Source organism: Rhamphochromis sp. 'chilingali' (assembly GCF_963969265.1).
Source record: "Rhamphochromis sp. 'chilingali' genome assembly, chromosome: 6".
NCBI classification, from domain to species: domain Eukaryota; kingdom Metazoa; phylum Chordata; class Actinopteri; order Cichliformes; family Cichlidae; genus Rhamphochromis; species Rhamphochromis sp. 'chilingali'.
The window spans coordinates 35295294-35316727 of NC_137933.1; the positions used below are offsets into that span (position 1 = coordinate 35295294).

Sequence of the window (21434 nt, forward strand, 5' to 3'; positions counted from 1 at the left end):
AAATAAAAATAAAGGAGGTGGACATTGATAAGAGGTTTAAAGACAGGGACGAAGGTTTTTGTTGGTTTAGAGTTCTCCCTCTTGGGACTCTTGTTGGAGGAACACAGGAAGTGGAGCTCAGTGAAGGTCAACAGCCCCTTGACATACTAGGACAAGAGACTGTTAATGTGTGAATATACGTGTGTACATCTTGTCATTTTGATGGATGCTGCTTACTGATGTGGCATATATGTGTCACAACTGTGTTACAACATGTGCATCAGCTGTGATGTAAGTGATTTATTTGCTCAACAAGTCTCACAGTCGCAGGCAGTTCAGTAACTTGGCCGGCTGTGGTGGGTACAACGATGTGATGATGAATTACACTGAAGCACATTAGCACAGTGAGACTGAACAACAGAGCACAGTTTTGGAAGGAAGCCACATTTATCTTTAAGTCTTTGTATATATATGTTCTTCTGAGAGTCACTATTGTCCATTTTCTCTGTTGAGATTTGTAATTTTCTTTTCAATGTGCTGCTAGCCTTCTTGTGGTTTAACTCTTTGAAGAAAATTTTATAAGGTGTTCTTTCCATAAGCCCTTTGTGTGGGTTTTTAAATCTGCACTGAAAGCACATTCATAGTACACAAGTTCATACTTTTCTACCCATTGTTCCACATCACAACTGAGCAGAGGTGTGGACTCGAGTCACATGACTTGGACTCGAGTCAGACTCGAGTCATTAATTTTATGACTTTAGACTTGACTTGAAAAAATGTTCTAAGACTTGTGACTTGACTTGGACTTTTACACCAATGACCTGGGACTTGAATTGGACTTGAACCGGTTTACTTGAAAAGACTTGATATTTTACCCCAAATATAAAATTTAACATGCATATTATATAGAGATTGAAAATGTGACGTCATTCACGGGTAGAACCGCAAAGGATTCTGGGAACTCGTGGCAAGCGGTACTAGCGCACGCAGGCTTTCAATTAAAATCAGTCACACAGCGATAAAAAGAAACACAAAAATGTCAAGAAGCCGTTGTATTATTAACTGCAATAGCCGGTCGCATGACAGCCACGGGAAGCCGACGGGTAAAGAGATCGGTTGTTATCGGATTACGTCGTTGAAGAGAAATTGTTCAAGCCATGTTTCCGAAGTAACAAAGACGGCCTGGATTGCAGCCATTCAAAGATCAAATATAACGTCCTAGAACACTCCAGCTCACAGGTTAGTCTGCTCCAAGCATTTACACAAAGGTCAGTCTGCTGTTGTAGTTAATGCGTCATTTTCATAACATAATTGGTGATATAGGTTACAAGCAAGTCTGGCGCTGAACAGAAATTGTCGCGCTATGCTCCTTTATTTATTGTGCATAAATAGTAAATTGTCCTGACACAATATTGCGTTTCGCTTCTGTTATTATGGTACATTAACAAAAACACATACTTTTATTCACAGGATAAAACAGGTTTTTTGTATCACTAATTGCCCAGTACGATTACAGCATACAATATTATTGTCACTGCTACATTTCTGTGATGCTACCAGAAATTATTTCCACTACTAATTAATTACCGTTGAGCTCAAAGGTCCTATTAATAAACGGTTAAGGAATGTGTATTTATGAAGACGATTTGTGAGACTGGTAAACTTATGATACGTACGATGGTCTTTCGTTCTACACGGTGCATTTCAAGGTCCTGCACCCATCCGTCGGTAAACTGTACCTGGGCTTGTTGCAGTGACCGGAAGTTACTAAACTTCATGAGTGTATGCACTCACTCCAAGAACCGTATAATTATAAATATGCATATAAATATGCTAAGATGAGATAGCTGACTTCATCTAACTAGCAAATGTTTTCCAGGCTACGTTGGTGATACAGTTTTTTTTAATGTGTATGATATTTTTGTCATGCGATTTTAAAGCTGGTCCTACAACCGCATCCAAGAATAACATGCAGCGTATCTCAGAACTGTCGGTGAAAATTATTCTTGGAGCTAGGTTTAATTGAGCTGCATTTTAAAGAGGTGCAATTTCACAATTTGTGTATATTTTCTAAGTTCACTATTTTGTATGTGTTGAGAAAAACACAGATTTTAAAATTACATGGTCTAATATTTACATTTAGCATAACTGCAACATTATTTTTTCGTTTGTTTTTTTTAAAGACTCGAAAGGACTTGAAATTCAAAGTTTCAGACTTGTGACTTGACTCGGACTTTTACACCAGTGACTTGAGACTCGACTCTGACTTGCCTGACATTACTTGAGACTTGACTTGAGACTTGAGGATAAAGACTTGAGACTTACTTGAGACTTGCAAAACAATGACTTGGTCCCACCTCTGCAACTGAGACATCAAGACAATTCCAACTACTTGTCCTTCAGAAATATTCCCAGGATCTCTGTCTCCACAAATTAAACAAAACCCGTCCTTACGTCAGCTTCCCCCTAAAGGTGTGATGGTGTTGTCCACATCACAAGTGCATCTCTTAGTGTATAATTGTATGTGTGTGTTCTTTTCAACTCGTGTAAGTATACATATGTGAAGGTGTTCAGCACGAGCACATCCTCTCTGTTTATTTGCTCTGCCAGCCCACTTCCAGGACCCAGGCCTCAGGGGACCCATCAGATCTCTGGTCTAACAGAGGACGCTTTGACTGGGAGCCCAGGAGGCCTGAGCCACTTCCACCAGAGTGCAGTCTGACCTGCACTTCTCCTCCCCTGTGTTATGCCTCACCTCTCCCCATTTGCCACGATTTCTCCTGCCTTCCTCCTGCCCTGACTCACTTTAAAAAAAAAAAACCTCTTAAACTCTTCCCTTAATTTTTCACTATACAATTTTGCGTGTCTTAACAACAGAGTAACAGCAGCAAACTCTTAATTCTATGCAAAGGAAAACATCCTTGCTGGAATTTGTGAAACAATTCCTAAACCAGACCCCTTACGTCTTGTTTGCACTTTGTGCCATCATACAGAAAACCTCAGACCACAGACGAGTTGGTCAGCTTAACCTGACAATGTCATTGTGATATTTTGTAAATGGTGTTTTGTCATGCATGATTTCCTGGAAAACTGCTTGCCTGAATTTCATGATTCATTTTCAAATTTTATGGCAGATTGTTAAACTAAGGACTGTGGTTTTAATTCAAAACAAAATTGGTTAGTAAGTGCCCATTTGTTAAAGGACTGGGACACTTATGAGGCAACATGGGATTTTCGCTTCATTTTGCTGGGGGAAAAATTTCATGTAAAAAAGTTTGCTTCAGTCATTCAGATTTCCCTACCTCTTATTCTCATGTCATTTCAGAGCAGCCACTTGTGCCTGAACTCATTTGCTTTGTCTTCCAGCCTTTTATTGTAGCAGAACTTAAAACTGAAATTTACCTACAGAAAGGTCATGCTGTGAGACAACGCTGCTAATTATTCCACCACCACCGCACCACCCATCAGCCTATTGTCAGAGCCATGAGAAATTGTAATGAAGACCCTAGAATACAAAAAGTACTCTTACCCAACCTGTAAAATATAATAAAAACAAAGCAAAGTACTGATAATCACTTTTCCTCTGTTCAAATCCCAAAGTCAAGCTAAGCCATAATCCTAGCAGGTCAGCTGATATCAGTGGTAGCCTTCATCAGCTGATGCCTTTCTATCTAGCATATCATTTTATAATTATGTTCATCCAAAATAATTAAATTTTATATCTATAACAGTTAGTTATGAAATAAGCTGAGCTGCCCTGTCCACAGCTGCTGTGTACCTACATGCTGCTTTGTGGCCCACCACAACTCTTTTCATATTGTGACACATTTATTAAGTATCATACTTGTTGTCACGGATACCTACTCTGTTCTGTGCTTGGGGTTTGCTCTCACTACAGCCTGATTTCCATGTGTGCACAATGACGGGTATCCAAGAGTGGGGCCAAACTTCCAAATGTAAATTCATTCAGATGGAAATAACAATCATGTGACTAACACATGACACTTTTTCTCAAATGTGGTGATATGTGTATATATCTGAGCTCCACATTCAGCAAACACGGCACTTGTTCAAACAAACTGGCAGCAACAAATAGTATATATCTACAAATATTTTTGCCTCCTTTCCCAGCAAAAAAGCAATAAATGTTAAATATTAAATGCATCAGACTTCAGGGCCAGAAAAAAATTACCTTCTTTTTCATCTGGAAATGATGACAGACACTGAACAGCAAGTCATTTTTGCCAAAAACACAAGATAAAATCACCACATATTTGAAATCTATGTAAATGTCTGAAGGGGAAAAAAAAAGCAAAATTTAATAAAGTGATGTGACAGCAGTTGAAAAACAACTTTCAGCTTGGCTTAAAATCTCAATAAATGACTTTTCCAGGCTCTGGGAAAGTTTTACCTCCATAAGCACCAAAAGATGAAAAATGTAAAAAATAGTAACCCACCTTGTTGCAGTTCAAATGATCTCTGCATCAGTTTTATGCATAACTCTTTTACAATGTTGGCAGCCATAATCACCATTCTTAAAACATCAGCTGTTAACTCTTAAATTATCTTAAAACAAAATGAACAGAGCAAAGCAATTTCCAGTCATTTGGACTCTGCTTGTTGGAGTTTGAATCAGAACAGCACTGTACCTGACTAAGGGCTGAGACTGAGAAAGCCTCATCACTTGATGAGAGTGTCTCAGAGCTCTGCCTGTGGTCTCTGGCCTTTGTGACCCTGTCGTGGCTCAGTGTCTCTGCAGGAATGTGGCATCTCTGACCCTCTGAGCTGCTTTTCTGTGACAGACACATGTATGATCTGCTTTGTCCAAGTCTACAGGGACATGAAAGTATTTGGCATTTTACCTGACATGAAAAAAGAGCTTGAATGGAGAACACATGGGGAAGGAGATGAAGAGGACTTGACAAATTACATGTTTATGCATGTTTATAGCTATATTTCTATGGAGGCATTTCAGAGTAAATGTTTAAAATGCTGCCAAAAGCAAAATGTAAATATAAAAAAATCTTGGGTTTTTTTGCTTCTTGGTTAAATTTGAATCAAGAGGTTTCTGACTCGTAAGCAGAGCCAGACAGGAAAGCACATACACCTTAAATAGTAAATGATTGATCACCATTGATATTCTATAACAGCTAAACACGTCTATCCCTCTAATTGGCAACAATTTTACAGTTGGAGTTTCAGTGTTTGTAGCAGCTGTAATGTTTCAGACCTCAAAAAGTCTTTGATTTACTCACTGGCCCACTGATACCAGATGTTAATGCCTCTTTCCCACATCACGAAGGCATCTTGGGAGACCACAAGAAATATTGTCATTTACCAAACCGATGTGTTTCCATCACATTACTCACTGTATCATATTTTGGCTTAGCATACTGGCAGAAATTTAGGTGAATGAAAATCCAGCAGTGGACTGGCAAACTCAGACTAGTGCTTTATGTGTGACAAAGAGAGAGACGCTATCAAAAGTAACACTTGTTTTTTTTTGTATGGATACTATTTATTTTAACATATTTATGGAAGGAAACCACTGAGATGAAAATAAGTGTAAGAAAGAGTGGTGGGCATTCTGAGAGAAGGGCAACCAGGGACCAAAGAGGAATGGCTAAGTGCGAGATAAGGGTGAGGGAGCAGCTAAACATTGAGGTCAACCTAACGACAAACCCCTCATAATGATGTGTCTGGTTGAGTTTACATGCCAGACAGGAAAAAGCTGCTTCTTAAGGAGGACCTTTTACTAAAAATCTCACAAGAGAAAAGTAATGAACTGATAAAACCAAATAGTTCTTCCAGATCTTCTAAATGGCCTCACGACTTCGTTGATCTTGGAAAACTTTGAAAGCATTGCAAGATTTATCACTGTTTTTATCTGCAGCTCCCCAGTTGTTGAATTCCACACCCCCAACATTCCCTATATTAATTTTTTGCTACACAATACACGTTTCATGCACACAGGCACATGCACACAGCTGGGCTTGTCGAATTCAAACAATACCACAACAACAATGTCGTTCCGGTCTGTTATCAATTGGCTGGTGATTTGTTTTGTTGAGGTATTAATAGTGACAGGGTGACCATAAAAGGGCAGAACAGAGCTAATCTAGAGCAGATTGTTTGCCAAAAAACAGCCATTGTGCTTGTCCAGAGGGCCGTTCAGGTGTGCGCTAATCAGAAAAAGATGGAATATGATTAGTGGAGTTTTTGGGGAGGTCCAACTCTGGTCTAAAGCCTTCCAAAGACAAGTATGCCTCCATTAAACACAGGAAGCATAACTTTGAAGAATCATAAAAGGGTTTTTTTCTGACAAAAGGTGTTTCTCATTGTAATGAAACATAGGTATAGGTATACAGCTTCATAGAAAAAAATTATTTGCCGACTCCAAGTGTGAGAAAAATGAACAGGTTAATGTTCCCTCAGCTTGGGGTTTGTTGATCGTAATCCAAAGTACACAGACAGAAAACGCCAAAGGGAGAAAAGTGAGTGAGAGTTTGAATAGGTTGCCTCTGCGGACTCCTGGATGCAATGCAAACAACCTCTAAGAGGATCGAATTCAGTCCACTATTTTTTTCCACTTGATGAGAGTTTCTCTGAGATATTAAGAGCTTGAGGGTAAATTTGACCTTATCTAATGTGTGATGTGGACTGCGCTGAGCTGTCAGTACCTTTCTTTCAGTATAAAAATCCCCAGAAATCACACATATACTCTGTAGGTATCAAATATGTGCACACATATGTTTACGGTTTAGCTCATTTTGTCCCACTCATTGAAACTATACATCTATGTACAAACTAAGACAACATTTACCCTTATGGACACACACTCACCAGCATAAAGGATGATCTCATTTATGGGCACCTGTACACACAATCATTCAAAGGCAGCTACTCACATAAAAGTATCAAATGTAGTGATATTCAATCCAGAGATCTACGAAGCACACGTGCACATACTGCTACAGTTTGTTCAAACACACGACACGCACACACACACAGAGGGATGCATATGTTCCTTATTACTGTACCTGTTTTAGAGTGAAATTAAATCACCTCCTTCCATTCTTCAGTCAGGGGGTTTCCTGCTGTTTGACATGACGGATTTTAGCACCTAATTTCACTGTTTACTGTTTTTCCAATTTTTGTATTAATTCTGTCACTAAAAGACAAGCCTACCGGGCCTGCTGGTGAAATATAAGTTATTCTGTGATTGATGATTAAAGCATGTACAAACAGCACATTCATCATGAAAACAGAAAATAAATATAGCAATCAGTTTCAATAAGGTCTTTAGGGAATCCTTTGGAGAAAGGATGAAACTCCCTTAGTTGCCTCAAAAATGGCACATTTCAACTCAACTGAGAAACACTGAGTTTCTTTTCTTTTTCTTTTTTTCTTTCTTTCTTTTTTTTTTTTTTTTTTTAGCAACATTGGTGTTTTTATAGCTTGTTTTATGGCTTGTAAGCAGAGGGAACCACTGCATGCAGTTCCTTGTAGGTCTTTAGATACAAGCCACACACATCATAATGTAGCACTCAGAAGAGAGAAAACATATGGGTATGCCCACACATGTGAACACTCCTGCTTCTCATCACCTGCTACAGAGAGCAGCTTTCTTTACAACCATGCACAGCTGATGCGTCTTGCCTGTTTTTTTCTTCATCGCCACATTTGTTTTACACGTGCTATCGTCGCCACTGCAGGAAATTATAGAAAAGAAAGGTTAAAACTTTTAAACATGTCTTTTAGTTCTTCTTTGCCTGGATTACTGTTAGGAGCAGTTTGTATTTGATTTCTTTCTATCAATATTCACAGCACTTTAGGCAAGAATGTGAGTTTTAGCTCTTCTTGTGACATGGGATTATTATTTTATCATCACACACAATATAGATGTTTCTTCTGTGTGGATGAGTTTTCCGGTTTCTATTTTCATACACCAGTTTTAATTCTACTAACCAATCATGTCTGAGAAGGCTGGAGCATGACAAACACTGCATTGCCAAAATGCAATCTCAATCTCTGAAGATGTTTTAGGTTTTTATTATCTTGCACCTGGAAATGTACCGGTTTCACTGGAAGACCTGAGAGGTGCTGTCCACAGACAATAGCTGAAGGCTTGCCAAATGTATATGTCTGATTTATATGTCTAGAGGAAGTAAAACAAATGCAAAAAACAATACCCTGTCCAAGTAAACATAAAGCACATTTATGGCTAAATTGTATTTAGATGCGTTTCAGGCCTTAGGTACAAAGTGGACTCTGGCGTAACTGAACAGAAATACACTAAATTAAACACAAATGTGAAAATGCCAATTCAATGTTCTTTTTATTCAGTTATACATGAATAAAATATCAAGAATTAGCTCCATCAAGATAAAGAGTTAGTTGTGCCCGTTCTATTGTCAAGTGCTATTGAATCATTTTAAAGGAGTCGAATAAGAACAACTATATAATTAAATAAAACAGCTGTGCAACTTATACTGATTACAAACGTCACATCTGTTTCATGTATAAGTTTACATGCTACTCAGGTTATGCTGTTTGTTGCCATATTCCATGACTTTTTCCACCTTTCTTTGCCTTTAATGATGAATGAACTGTTACTCAGGTTTTTGAAAATGCGTAAATTAAAAATGTGTCCAAAAATAAATGCATGGAAAAACACATGCGGTCTCACTATCATGTCCTAAGAGTTTTCTGTCTATTTGAGCTTCACATTCTAAGTTAATATATTTTAATGCTGGTTTATGCTTTATTGAAAATCTAAAGTTCAATTTGATTTTTATGTTTGCTGGATTACATATTTGCTTTTGGTTTCTTTATTCTAGTAAATAATTCTAGAAAACTTCATCATGATTTCAGTGAGTCTTTGATTCCTGTTCTTACTTTATAGGTATTCTGGTGATGACTTTCATTATGCAATCTTGTGTTTTGGTTTATGTCTTGATTTCTTTTCTTCGCATCCCCCAGTTCCTTCATCTAGACTTCCCTCTGTCTCATTTCTGTTTTAACATGTCGGTGTCCCTGTTTTCCTCAGTCTGACATCTTGTTAAGTTCCCTCTACATTCAACACAAATCAGCTTGCGTGCTCTCCATGAGTATGCTTCATCACCACAACCTGGATGACTGATGTTATTAAAAAATAGCGACAAGTCAGAACATATATGACATGTATACTGCTTAGTGTTAACAGGGGTCCCAATTTGTTATCTCTCTCCCCCACATATTTACATAATGCCCCCAGATTTGCAAGACTACAAAAACCTTTGTGGTATCTGAAATCTCTAACGTTTCTGATGCTTCTGATCCAATAAGGGAAACTGAAAAGTTGGGAATGGAGGGATAGTGGATAGATAGAAGGGGTAAGGACCCTTAGAGAGGAAGTAGAAACTGAGAAAATATGTGATAAATGTGATAAAAGGAAACAGGAGACAGTATGATAAAATGTTAGGGAGGAAGGACACAGGAAGGTTGAAAGAAAAAAACAAAGCATGATGGGCCAGAATGGATGGATGTGTCAAGGGATAACATGAGGAGTAGATAAAAAATAGAAAAAGTTCAAGTGACAGTAATGGATTCAGAGTGTGATGAATGAAAGAAAAGAGTTTGAAATGAGAGTGAATGTCATGTGGATGTGAGCGGAGCAGAGGTGATGTCCTCCTAAGGGAACATCTCATTCACCCAGAGCGACCCGTCAGCAGAGCCTCACTCAGCACTCCACCACATGTAGTCATCTAGGTGGGAAGCCAGCTACAGGAGAGAAAGGAAAAACACACAGCACAACTTGCCTGCATGCTCTGATTTCCACTTTCTGATCTTTTTATAGACCTTTACAGGCGAATCCCCCACTGAGGCGAACGCTCCAACTGCCAGTGCGCAGCTTTCTTCCATATGGATCAAAAAGATGCCTCTCTTTCCAAAGTCACACAACACCTCCTTTACTTTTCTTTCTTTTTTTGTCATCTTGGCACCTTTCTTTAGCTCTCCCTGCTGTGCATGTTTTTGTTTCTTTTTAGTTATACATTTGCATTAATAAGGGATATACTGGTTGCTTATGGACCAGCACGAAATGCAAATGGTTGTTTTATAACGACTACTGCAAAATTGTGTTTTTCTCCAGATTTTATCATAATTACATAAGCTACAATTTATGTCAAAATTAATTTGTTAAATATGGGCAAAATCTGGGTAAAATATTGCATATCACTGCATTAGCCTTCCTTACATAAACAAAGAAATCTCTTTCTAAACTCCAAGGCTGAAAAAAAGTGAAAACTACATAATGGACGTTTCTTGAATCGATGGTTTCTTGAACACTTGGCATAGCATCAAGCCAAAACTGGGCAGGAAAAACAGTTTGGAGGGATCATGAGTCTCTTCTTGTTCTTTTTACTGCTCTTTCCCAAGTTTCTGGAGTTTTCTTTGTGCAAAATGTCAACTTGCTATCAAAGAAACATGCACGCAGAGGCTGTTATATAACTTATCTAAGTTATTTAAATTGATGAATGCATGTTGGGTGAATGCCAGTAGTAGCATGCCAAATTATATTAGTTCTCATGTCGTGAGTGCCATTTCAAAATTTGCTTGATGACTCATTTCCGTTGTTTGTGTTTTGCTGTTGATTTTTTTTTTTAACAACTAGTGATTTCAGTACTTTTTAAATATACATTTTATTCCAACTAAGCCTTCAAGCTACCCCATTTAATATCACTAAGTATCTAAGAATGTGAAGAGTCCCTTTAGGATTCAGAGCTGAGGCAAAAGCCAAATCTAATGCAATAAATCCAAAGGAGAAGAGAGAGAGTTTAAGACCCTGACATAACACAAGGTGTCACAGAGCAAAGCTCACACACAGAGACACACAAGGATAACCATCATCACAATCTATCAGCCTCTCAATGAGTTAATCAATCACCTCAGCATGTCAATCAGTCAGTCAACAAATTGGTCAGTCAGTTAGACATTGAATGATTTGGTCTATATGAACTTTGAAGTTAGGGAGTCATTCACCCGGAAATAAGTGTTAGTTCAGTTTTTACTGCTGAAACTTTACACGCACTCCTCACTCAGCGGGACCGTGACACCAGAGACGTTCCCTTGTGGCCTCATCTTACCCTTTCCCAGGACACAAAGGTCCTAAGAGGTGAAATTATCAGGACACAAGCAAAGGCTGCTGGGTCAAATCAAGAGCGACTAAAGTGTTTCCTGTCACACTTAGTTCTTTTTCCCTAAAGAGATCAGCCGTTATCATTTTTGACAAGGACAAAGACGGGACCAATTTCTCAACACTAACACAACACTAACATATCTGGTTAGCACAAAAACTGTCAAAGCTGTGTAATCACCTTCTCTTCAAACCAGCATCTAACATGTAAAAAACTTGTTGTTTATTACATTTGACCTGACCTCTACCCCAGCATTAATACTGAGGCTACTAGACGGAGGCCTGGCTTGTGTCTCCCCAGAGCAAAGCAGAGCTCAACTAGAAAGAGGGAAGCTGGAGAGTGGAGATGGAGATGGAGTCCAGGCATGGAGGTGAGTCAGACTCCGTCGGGTCCCAGAAATGAACACTTTAAATGTTTCTGGGTGACACATAGGGCGGCTGTGGGTGGAGGGGGTTGTGTTTGGACTTGGTGCTTGGGAAGGAATCTATGCCTCTTACTGAGCACTTTGAAAGTTTCCATACATGTAAATATTTTCACCTCATCTGTTCTGACCAAAAGATATAGAAAGTAAAAGAAACATGCTGAACTTTTGTTTAGCAGGATGTTCTAATTGTGCTATAAATATACATACACTGTGGCATGACCTTTAAAACCACTGCTATCCACTCTTCAAGTATTTCGTGACAGGACTACATGTCTGCTACAGAATATGATTACAAGAACGGGAATCATCTGGGAAACATAAATGGCATGTGCACCAATCTTTCTAGGAGATGTTTAAATATTCCTCTACATGGCTGAAAACGTTGACTGGCTGGTGGCACAAGATGAACAGTCAGGTACATGGCAGAGGGTGTTACCCAAGCAGTGCTCAGTTTCATGGTAATCAAATCAACAGTTACGGGGATATTTTAGTCTGAACCAACGAACTGAAATAACCTGCTATCAAATTGACTTTAGAGCCACATCACTGTGTAGTTAAAACCAAACTGGGACGGATCATTCTTTCCTTAATAAAATGGATTTTCTGCACAGAAATGTATTGTTTAAAATCAAAAGAGAAACTCTGGCCAAAACTGCTTTTTGGAAACTGCATACAGCTTTCATCTGATATGAAATGCATTTGAATGCCAGGTACTGCAGTCGGCATGCAATCACAGAGGCGAAACAGCAGGATTATTGAAGGAAGCAGTTGTGGGTAGAAATTTAAGGATGAATTAAACTAAACCTCATAATGTTAAAGCTTGTATTATACCTTTGACCAGTGGAGCGCTTCAGCATGTGTGTTCCTTCACTTCTAGCCTAATCATAGGCAAACATCATATTAAATACAGTTAACAGGTCATTTATACAGGGGTTAACGTTAGAACATACATTTGCCAGTAATATTCTGGCCTGCTTTTAGATCCTCCATGCTGACTTGAAGTGAGGACCGCGAGTGAAGAATTTCCTCTATGGACGATTTTCAGACAAATAGAAAAGACGAATAGTGAAGGTGAAGGAAAAAATGTGTGGAAAGGCTCAAGATCGTAGTGATATCAGAAACCCCCGCAAAGAAGCTTTAGAGGGAAAAATTCAGCCAACATGACCAAGGACTTTGTGACTCAGACCTGAGTCAGGGAATGATTGCAAATGCAGTCAACTGCACAGCATTTACTGACTTTAGAAATTCCTCCCACATATGGCTACAACTTTCTAATGTTGTCAAATAAAATAATATGTAAAGCTGCAGTTCTTTCTTCAATAGCCACTGAATTCAGTAATTCTCTCTAAATATAGTAGTAATTTTACTGATGGTGACAGAACATGCTGTTTTCAGTGCAATAGTAAAACCCAGAATCAAATATTCTTTCTACAAGAAATGTGCATAGAGTTGTGAAGAGAGTTTCATGCTTATGACGATGTGACGCTTTTGGCTGAGCTGTTGTCTTAGCTAGCTGTACACTTTGCTTCAGTGGATAGTAATAATAATAGTTCTAATTATTAGCAATGCTAAGTCATCTTGTTCCAGTGTATTTAACTGAAGGCAAACTTCTCTGCACCTGATTTCCTGATTTCCTGAACTCACACTACAACAAATGAAATAGACAAAAAGTTTGTTATGGGTTGAACTTTTAAGCCTCATAGAACACAGAAATCTGGTAAAAGTACTACGTTTATCATGCTATTTTATGTCTTACTGAGCACTTTCACACACTGCTTTTATTCTATTCTCACAGACATCAGTGGATGTTTTAGATAAAATTTGTGGTTCTTACCCAAAACTTTGACATGCAGACTGGCGCAGCTGGAGACTGAACCAATGACCCTCCAAATGAAGGAGAACTCACTCTACCTAGCCACAGCCACCAATTGCAAAGGAAATGTCCACATCCTCTCTATACTTGAAAAAAACATTATGTTATCCTACAGTCTGTAAATTAATCCCAAAGATGAATACCGCTTAAGAACTTCTCGGATATGATGGAATAAAAAACTATAATGATCCCGTTGGGAGGGATGGATCATTGTAACAACAAAAGTAGCATAAAGTATGGAAACAATTAGGATCAACCATGTCTCCCTAACATTTATCACCATCCCCTACTTGCATACTGTAGCATGATGTTATGGGTGTTATCTACTGCAGTAATGAGCCCTGCAGGGTATTTAAACTAGAAAATGTCAATCATGTGAAAAAATTTGTTTATAGTTTAGTGGAGCACATCAGTCTTCCATCTGACTCCACAGCTGAGAGCGCTTAAAGCACGAGGGCAGAAAATTAACTCCCATCATCATAAACCTGCAGTAACTGCCAACACAGACAATACAGAGACAATTCATACATTCTCATGTATAAACATGCAAACTGGCACTCACACTCACTCAGAAACAGGGTACAAATCATGTACATTTGGCTTGGCCAGGCTGAAATTTGACCACCAGTGAAGACAGAATAAGAACACAAAGTGGGTAGAACAATAGAAATGCAGAAATTGAGCTGATTCATCTTCATTGCTGTGAAAGCCACAGTGGCGAGGGGACATGCGGTCTTTGTTTAGATGGTGAGTTTAGTTCTGCACAACACCAGGAATCCCCCCTGAGACCGAGACATGTCATTTACATTTCAGGCATTCAACTAACATTAAGGCAGATGGAATACAGCAGAGGAAGGCAACACCAAAGCTGAGATAATCAGCGAAATAAACATTGACAGCAACCACTTGCAATACATGGTGAGTCAGAGCTTCATTGTGCTGACAACAGTTTGGACTAATTTGTATTTATTTAATGAATGCAATACCAGATTCATAAGCGAATGTCCAATATTTGTGAAATATGACTGTCAAACATTAAAAGATCCTTTTCATAAAAGTGAAACAGCTCGTGGTAAGAGCAACCATGATTTAAGTTCCATAATTTCCTTTGCTGTTTTCACAGCAACTAAGCTCATTTTCTTTGGAAGGTGTGAATTTTTCCAAACGCCTAACATGTCTTCTTCAATAAAAGCTATAGAAATAGCACATATTCCCAGATTATTTGAATATGAGAGACCAGTGCCAGGTAAAGAAATACAATCCCTGAGAACCAGAAATTCCTGGAAAATGTACAGCCTGTCTGGACACTGCAATGCTGCGGGTTGAGATTAGACTGTCAAACTGACCTGGTGTGGGTCACATACAATTGAAAGACTTCAATTGTCCACTTATGGCTTAGCCACGACAACTCAGCATGGCAGGCCTGTCAATCTGTGGGTTTCTTTACATGTACAGAGGTCATGTGAGGTTATAATACAAACTATTTTCAGCAGAATTGCATTTGGTATTCTACGGAGGTCTTTGTAAAGAGAGGGAGTCAGCATTGTCGCCTCAGAATAGTGTAGGCTTTCTCACTCAAGGCTATGACAAAATGCTGTAAGATTGTGGATGGAACCTGCGTTTTGTCTCACATATTAGATTAATCAGTGATTTGACATCGCCCAACATTCCAACATGTATCATCCTTCTGGAAGACTAGGGCAGATGCATGGTTTTACTTAACCAGAAAGACTATCATGAAACAATTTTGTCACTGCTCAGTGACAAAAATACTCATGACCCTGTGAAATGAGACCCAGGTAGTGGTTACCGGAAGAGGGTGATATATTGTCTGAAGTAGTCAGAACAAGAAAATGCTATTAACCCAGGGAAAGCTACGCCAAGTCTGTATAGTTTACCAAAGATACATAAACAGGGTGTACCTTTAAGACCAATTGTCTGTATGATCAATTCAATCACCTATAGCATCTCAAAGTTTCTGGCTTTGATCCTCAACCCGTTGGTAGGTAGCTATAAACACCACATCAAGAACACCCTGGTTTTGTTGAGAAGGTAAGAGATGTTATTATGGAGGATGTTACATCTCTCTTCACTTGTGTTCCAGTCACTGAAGCAGTGGTGGTAATTCGTAAGAGATTACAAGATAACTCTAATCTCAGCAACAGGACCACTCTCAGCATTGACCAAGTGTGTTTGCTTTTGGAACTGTGTCTTCATTCTACATATTTCACATACAATGGTCAGTAATACAGGCCGATGGGTCTGCCATGGGTTCCCCAGTTTCACCCGTTGTGGCCAACGTGTACATGCAAGAAGTGGAAAACAGGACTCTGTTATCCTACCCTGGAACACCACCAAGTCAGTGGTTCAGGAATGTCGATGACACCTGGGTGAAAATCAAATGTGAGGACGTAACACAACTCACTGATCACATTAACTCGGTGGACAACACATCAAGTTCACCAAGCAGGAGATGGTAAGTGGCAGAGTAGCCTTCTTAGACTGAGAGATTTCCATGAGTAATTGGGGACGTTTAAAAGTTGTAAAATGTGTACCGTAAACCTGCGCATACACATCAGTATTCAAGGTTTGACTCTTGTTGCGGTTATCCCAGCTGGACATTTGTCAAAGCTGGGAAGGCACCTAAAGAAAGTTCCAGGTGACCATTGATCAATGACAATTGACCATTGATCAGTTGACATTGATCAATGGTCTTTGTCAGTGGTTGTTGATCAATGGTCTTAATAATTTGCATATTAATGGTTATGAAACTGACCTCACAACCCATTGTTTGCCAGTGGTGCCTTTTTCCGTTATTGTGCAAATACACTGTTTATAAGTTGGGGAAACCTGCAGTCAGCTGAGACTGAAGAAGTCACTTGATTGACAAAATGTTTCTCCCACTGAAAACATTACGTCCACATGAACAGAATCAACTTTTGTGGATTACAGGGGTGTGTCCTGCCTTTTGGCTTGTGACTGCTGAACAAGACTCCAGTTTCTAAACAACCCTAATTGAATTAACAAGATGGATGGATGGATTAATGGAAGAGCAGATAGATACAATAGAATGATTTTCCTAGGATTCTATACGACCAAGCATTTTTGCAACCAGAGGGGCTGCCCCTTGCTGACCATTGAAGAATATAATTAAAGAGTGGCTGTATCCACCCTGCATATAGAGTTTATGCCCCATCATCAAAAGGCCAATTTTCCAAAAGCTTATCTCTATCCCAATTAATAGGTTGCCAGTCTATGGCTGAGTAAACAGAGAGAGATAAATTAAAATATATGCACACATAGGACCAATTTTAAATCACCAGTTAATATAACAGAGACCTTTAAACTCCACACAGAAGGGCCCCAGTCATCCAGCAGATTCAAACCCAGGACCTTAATGCTGCGAGGAGGTAGTACTAACTACTGCAATACCATAAAGTTGTAAAATAAAGCAACAACGAAATAACACTGTGACTTCCCAAACTGCATTGTCATTGAGCATGCCCATAACTAAAAATACCCAGGATAATTTAGACAGTTAGGTTTAAATGCTCCAAATTATTTGTAATTGTCTTCCTTATTATAGTGATGGCCAATTAAGATGTCATGTGTGTAGCTCTTCATCAGCATGCTGAAATATTTTAGTTGATCAAATGATTTATTCTTATCTTGTAACAATTGCACATTTGCTAACTCAGATATATAAAAAAGTGCATGTTCTGTATTATCTGCCCAGATATACCACTTTGGCTATAGCACATGCTAATTCAATGCAGGTTCCTCCTGATGTTGCTCACATGTGTAAAATAATATAAAAAGCAATAAAACAACAGGATTCATGAGTGACTGAGCCAAACAAGACCTCACACAATGGAAGTTGCCACTTTATCTGCTCCATTTATCCCTTTTAGGGAATAAATCTGGCTCTAATGCATGTTATCAATACAAGAGGGATACACTGCAGTTCTTTGACCTTAAGCCTTTTAGAACATGTTCATTCATCACAATACTAGCCACTGCAAGCTTGACTGGTCAAGTCCAGTAGATGGTGACAAAAAATAAGAGAGAGTAAAAGCCAGTTGCACTAAAATTGATGTTGCCCATGGATAAGTCTGACACACAGAGCAGCAGTAACTAACAGTAATTGTCTAGAGAAATGTGCTGGATAAAATCCAGAAGATTGATAAATCTATGACGGACGATGAAAACCAAATAGTCTCATGAATACAGATGAATACGTGGTGTGGCACTCATCAGTTATGTCTGGACAACATACAGCCTACGCTAAAACAGAATTGAACGTCATATATTATATACGCAATGAACCAATCTGGTTTCCCCCTGAAGTCATCTGTGAAATCTTTTTGATCCAGGTCTGTGCTGAACAGAGAACAAAGAAAAGCATGGCAAGGAAAATACAACCTCATCTAATCCACCTCCTCCAGCACCACAGATCTCTCATAGAGCCAGAAATTAAACAAGACACAGAGCCTGTTACAGGCTAACCTTGAAAGCAAACAGATCACATGGTCTGGCCTCACACCAGACCTGTTGCCTCATTTATTAAAAGATATTCTTACACCAACAAGCAAACCTCAGCCAAAGTTTGGCTTCAGACAAAACTTATCTCGGTGTCAGCATTAGTGATCCATGTTAACTTTTTCATGTTGTGTGTGATGTATCAGGAGGTGAAAGTCTTATAAAGTACCATAATGTCTGCATAACCTTTGTTTCAAAACACACAGAATACAATGTCAAACATTTTCTGGAGATTATGAGTAATAAAGAAAAAGCACGAGAGAGGGGCCAGTTACTTCAGGTAATATTTCATAACTTTAGAGGATTGCTCCACACTATATCCCTCTAATCTTTGTTCAACTTTACTTGACTTTGTACATATTACATAAAAACTGCCTTTATTAAATGCTGATTCAATAGCTCAACCAAATTTGGTGTTGTTAATTAAAGAGGTTTTTGTCCTTCTCTATGTATAGTATAATAAAAATAGCTAATCACTTCACAGACTGCTTCTACTTTTTAGGTTAAAATACAGGCCTTACTCCCAGGGGAAGGGGGATTCTTTCCCGAAATGTTTTAGCTTTGGACCCAAACTCAAGTTCTGTTTTATTGTCACAGGGCCAGGAGAGTGGAAATCATCTCCGTGCTGATGGAAACTTCAGGGAAAACAACGTTAGTGTTGCTAAACACTGAAATTATACATTCTCTAGTAGTTATCAAAGAGAATCAACAACACAAGTTAAAAAAAAAAAAAAAGAATGCTCTGAAAGGTTATCTGACACGTTTATCTTCACCGAGGATCGTCATTTAATCTCTATGTAATGACCCTTGGGAATTTTTTTATTTTTCACTCCCAAGTGGATATGTAGAGTTTCCAAAAGGGGATAAACTATGTGGATTTGTGGAAATGACACAGCAGAGTGGTTTAGTGGTTGCAGAAACTGTTCCATAACCTCAGAATAATTCATGTTCAATTCGCCCTACAAGGATTAACAGGCACTCATCATTTCCTGTCACTCTTCTAGGGAAAACAATAGATATAAATGTATGATATAGAGTAACTGACTGTTGTCACACTTAGTGGCCAAGATTTTAGGCCCTCGGGGGTCCAAGGAAAATCCATATGTATGATCTGAGTGACAGCTGCACAGCTTACCTGAAGCAAGTGCCATTCTTCCCATCGGCCCTAATGCAGGGATATTCCACCGTCAAGATTTTATTATCAGGACACTCCATTCTAAGCAAAAAAAGGAAAAAGGAAATATGATTGATTGGCACTGTTTTCCAGCAGTGTTAAGCTACATAGTAATAAAACATGGTGTGGGGAAGTACAAGCAAAAAGAGATCCAAGGTTGGATTTGAAAAGGGGTATGTTACAGTTTAGCATGGAATTCCCCCATATTCAAAGTTTGATACCACAGGGAATCCAAGCTATTATTTGAAAGTACAGTTACATAAAAGACCGGTGTGAATTTAGTCTGCATGTATGCAAATGCATGGCATTATTGGAGCCCAACTGATTTTTAAAAATTTAGATTTCAGTTTTTGAATTGATATTTGAGGGTTTACCCTGATTCACTTTTAAAAGTATATATGAAAAATCTTCTGTTCTTTACAGTTGCAGTTTCTCCACCTGGATAAGTTTATGCTTTTATTTGTTTTATATTTTTGTAAATTAAAGTATAAATTTTGCAGTGTTTTAATCAAATAAACAAGATACTTAATGTCTTTTGACTTGCACTTACTTGATAATACAATTATATTGTTAACGTAAACTCTAAACTAAATGAATACAAATTTTACTGAAAAGGTTTTGGTGAACTTGGTGTTGACCAAGAAAGGTTTAGAGTGGCCAGATTTACAATGGATAAATCATACAGTTTGGATATTGCTAGACTATTACAGGCAACTATTTATTTGATATTTGTGATATTGCTTACAACACTTTGACTGTCTGGTAACATTTTTCTGTCAGTTTTCAATATCATAAGACATAACAGAAGAATCCCAGAGAATATTGTTAATTTAGAAACATAATCCCAAATAACTACTCTGACATTTTCATAAAAACTTAACAGCCAAAGAAACAGACTAATATATCAATACAGTCATATTTCCTGTGTGCACAGCCACTACTAACACTACCAGAGGTAGTAATGTGCTCGAGCAAGAAGGGCATCAATCACAGCGGTAATTTTCATTTCTCCGTAATAGAATCCGATGAACACACATACCCTGGAAACATAAATCTGAAGATGCAATGCCCATGTTTTCATGTGCTTGGACAAACGAAACTCTGGTTAATTACCCCGTGTTTAACCTGTTGCTTTGCGGTTTAGTGGTTTCCTCTTGTCTTCTACAGAATATTAGGAGCATGTGCTCCATTCCCATTGACTCCTCACCTCCTGACCTACTCTCTCCGGGCATCTTAACAGCATCTGTCATATTATGTCTGAGCACAAGCAACATTTGGCTCTCCTCACCGCAACCGATTTCAACCATTTGGACTTTCCCTTTGCTTTTTGCATTTCCTTGAGCATCACATTAGATTAGACGCGCTGCAGCGGTTCATCCAGGGGTCTCCGTGACAGGCTGCTCACAGAGCATGTCGCAAAGAGCAGAAACCCATAAAACGTAGACTAAACTCTGTTATGATTTCTGGCACCGTATGCTAATCTGACAATGAAATAACTGTTTTGAGGTTTAATTGAATGCCAAACAAATGTAATGAGTGGAGTGGTAGCTGCCAAGAAACTTGCAGAGCTTCAATCTCACATTAATTCATAAAACCACCGTAAAGCATAAATAAACGATAAGTCAAACATTTTCGTGCAGAAATTTGTGCTACTTTTGAAACTTTTTATACTTCAAGATAGAAACGCACATAATACAACTTCTCGTAATTATGAGCGCAGCAGACATAGTTTCATCATCACACTGCCGTTCATTAACAATAAACAATATTGCTTATATGTGACCCACAACTAATATCTCTGAGACTTACCCTGAGGTGTCCATTGCAAGCGTCGTCCTGATGGAGCTGGCACCAGATTCCCAGAGGAAAACGACACAGAAAACGCAAAATGGTAAAAGAGTCGCACCATAAAGCTGACCCATGTCCCTTTTTGCGCTCCGGGACAAATGATCTTCTCGAGTGAAAACGCCTTAACATCCGCCAAACGCCACTGTTTTCATCTGTCAGTGACCCGCGCGGGTAGTGCCATCAAAATATCACAAATCCCTGTCAAGTATCCCGCAGAGGAGACGCACATGGAGCCTGTAGGATAATAAGTGCTGCGCAGTGCGTCCGAAGCCCCCTTCCCAACTTTACGCACTAAGGCAAAGACCTCTTGGAGAGCTACTGAAGGGTTTACAGCTCACTGTGTTCTCACTAATCCCCCCTGGATTTACATTCCAGCCTCCAAAGAAGCGACTTAACGCAACTAAGTATACAACCTTACTC

General features: G+C 38.8%; 1 protein-coding gene across 2 annotated transcripts in view; it reads right to left on the minus strand.

Moving 5' to 3' along the window:
* The window catches only part of LOC308398875 (collagen and calcium-binding EGF domain-containing protein 1-like), a 39841-nt gene extending 18502 nt beyond the window's left edge, over positions 1-21339 (minus strand). Inside the window, exons 1-2 of one of the 2 annotated variants that reach the window (XM_080885742.1) lie at positions 20976-21339; positions 19128-19208 (exon numbers count right to left, since the gene is read on the minus strand). In XM_080885742.1, the coding sequence (XP_080741868.1) occupies positions 19128-19208; positions 20976-21088 (194 nt within the window). In that variant the 5' untranslated portion in view covers positions 21089-21339. Of the gene's footprint in view, positions 1-4436; positions 4640-19127; positions 19209-20975 lie in introns of those variants that run through there. The other variant, XM_080885743.1, reaches the window with a different exon arrangement.
* Positions 21340-21434: the final 95 nt, after the last annotated feature.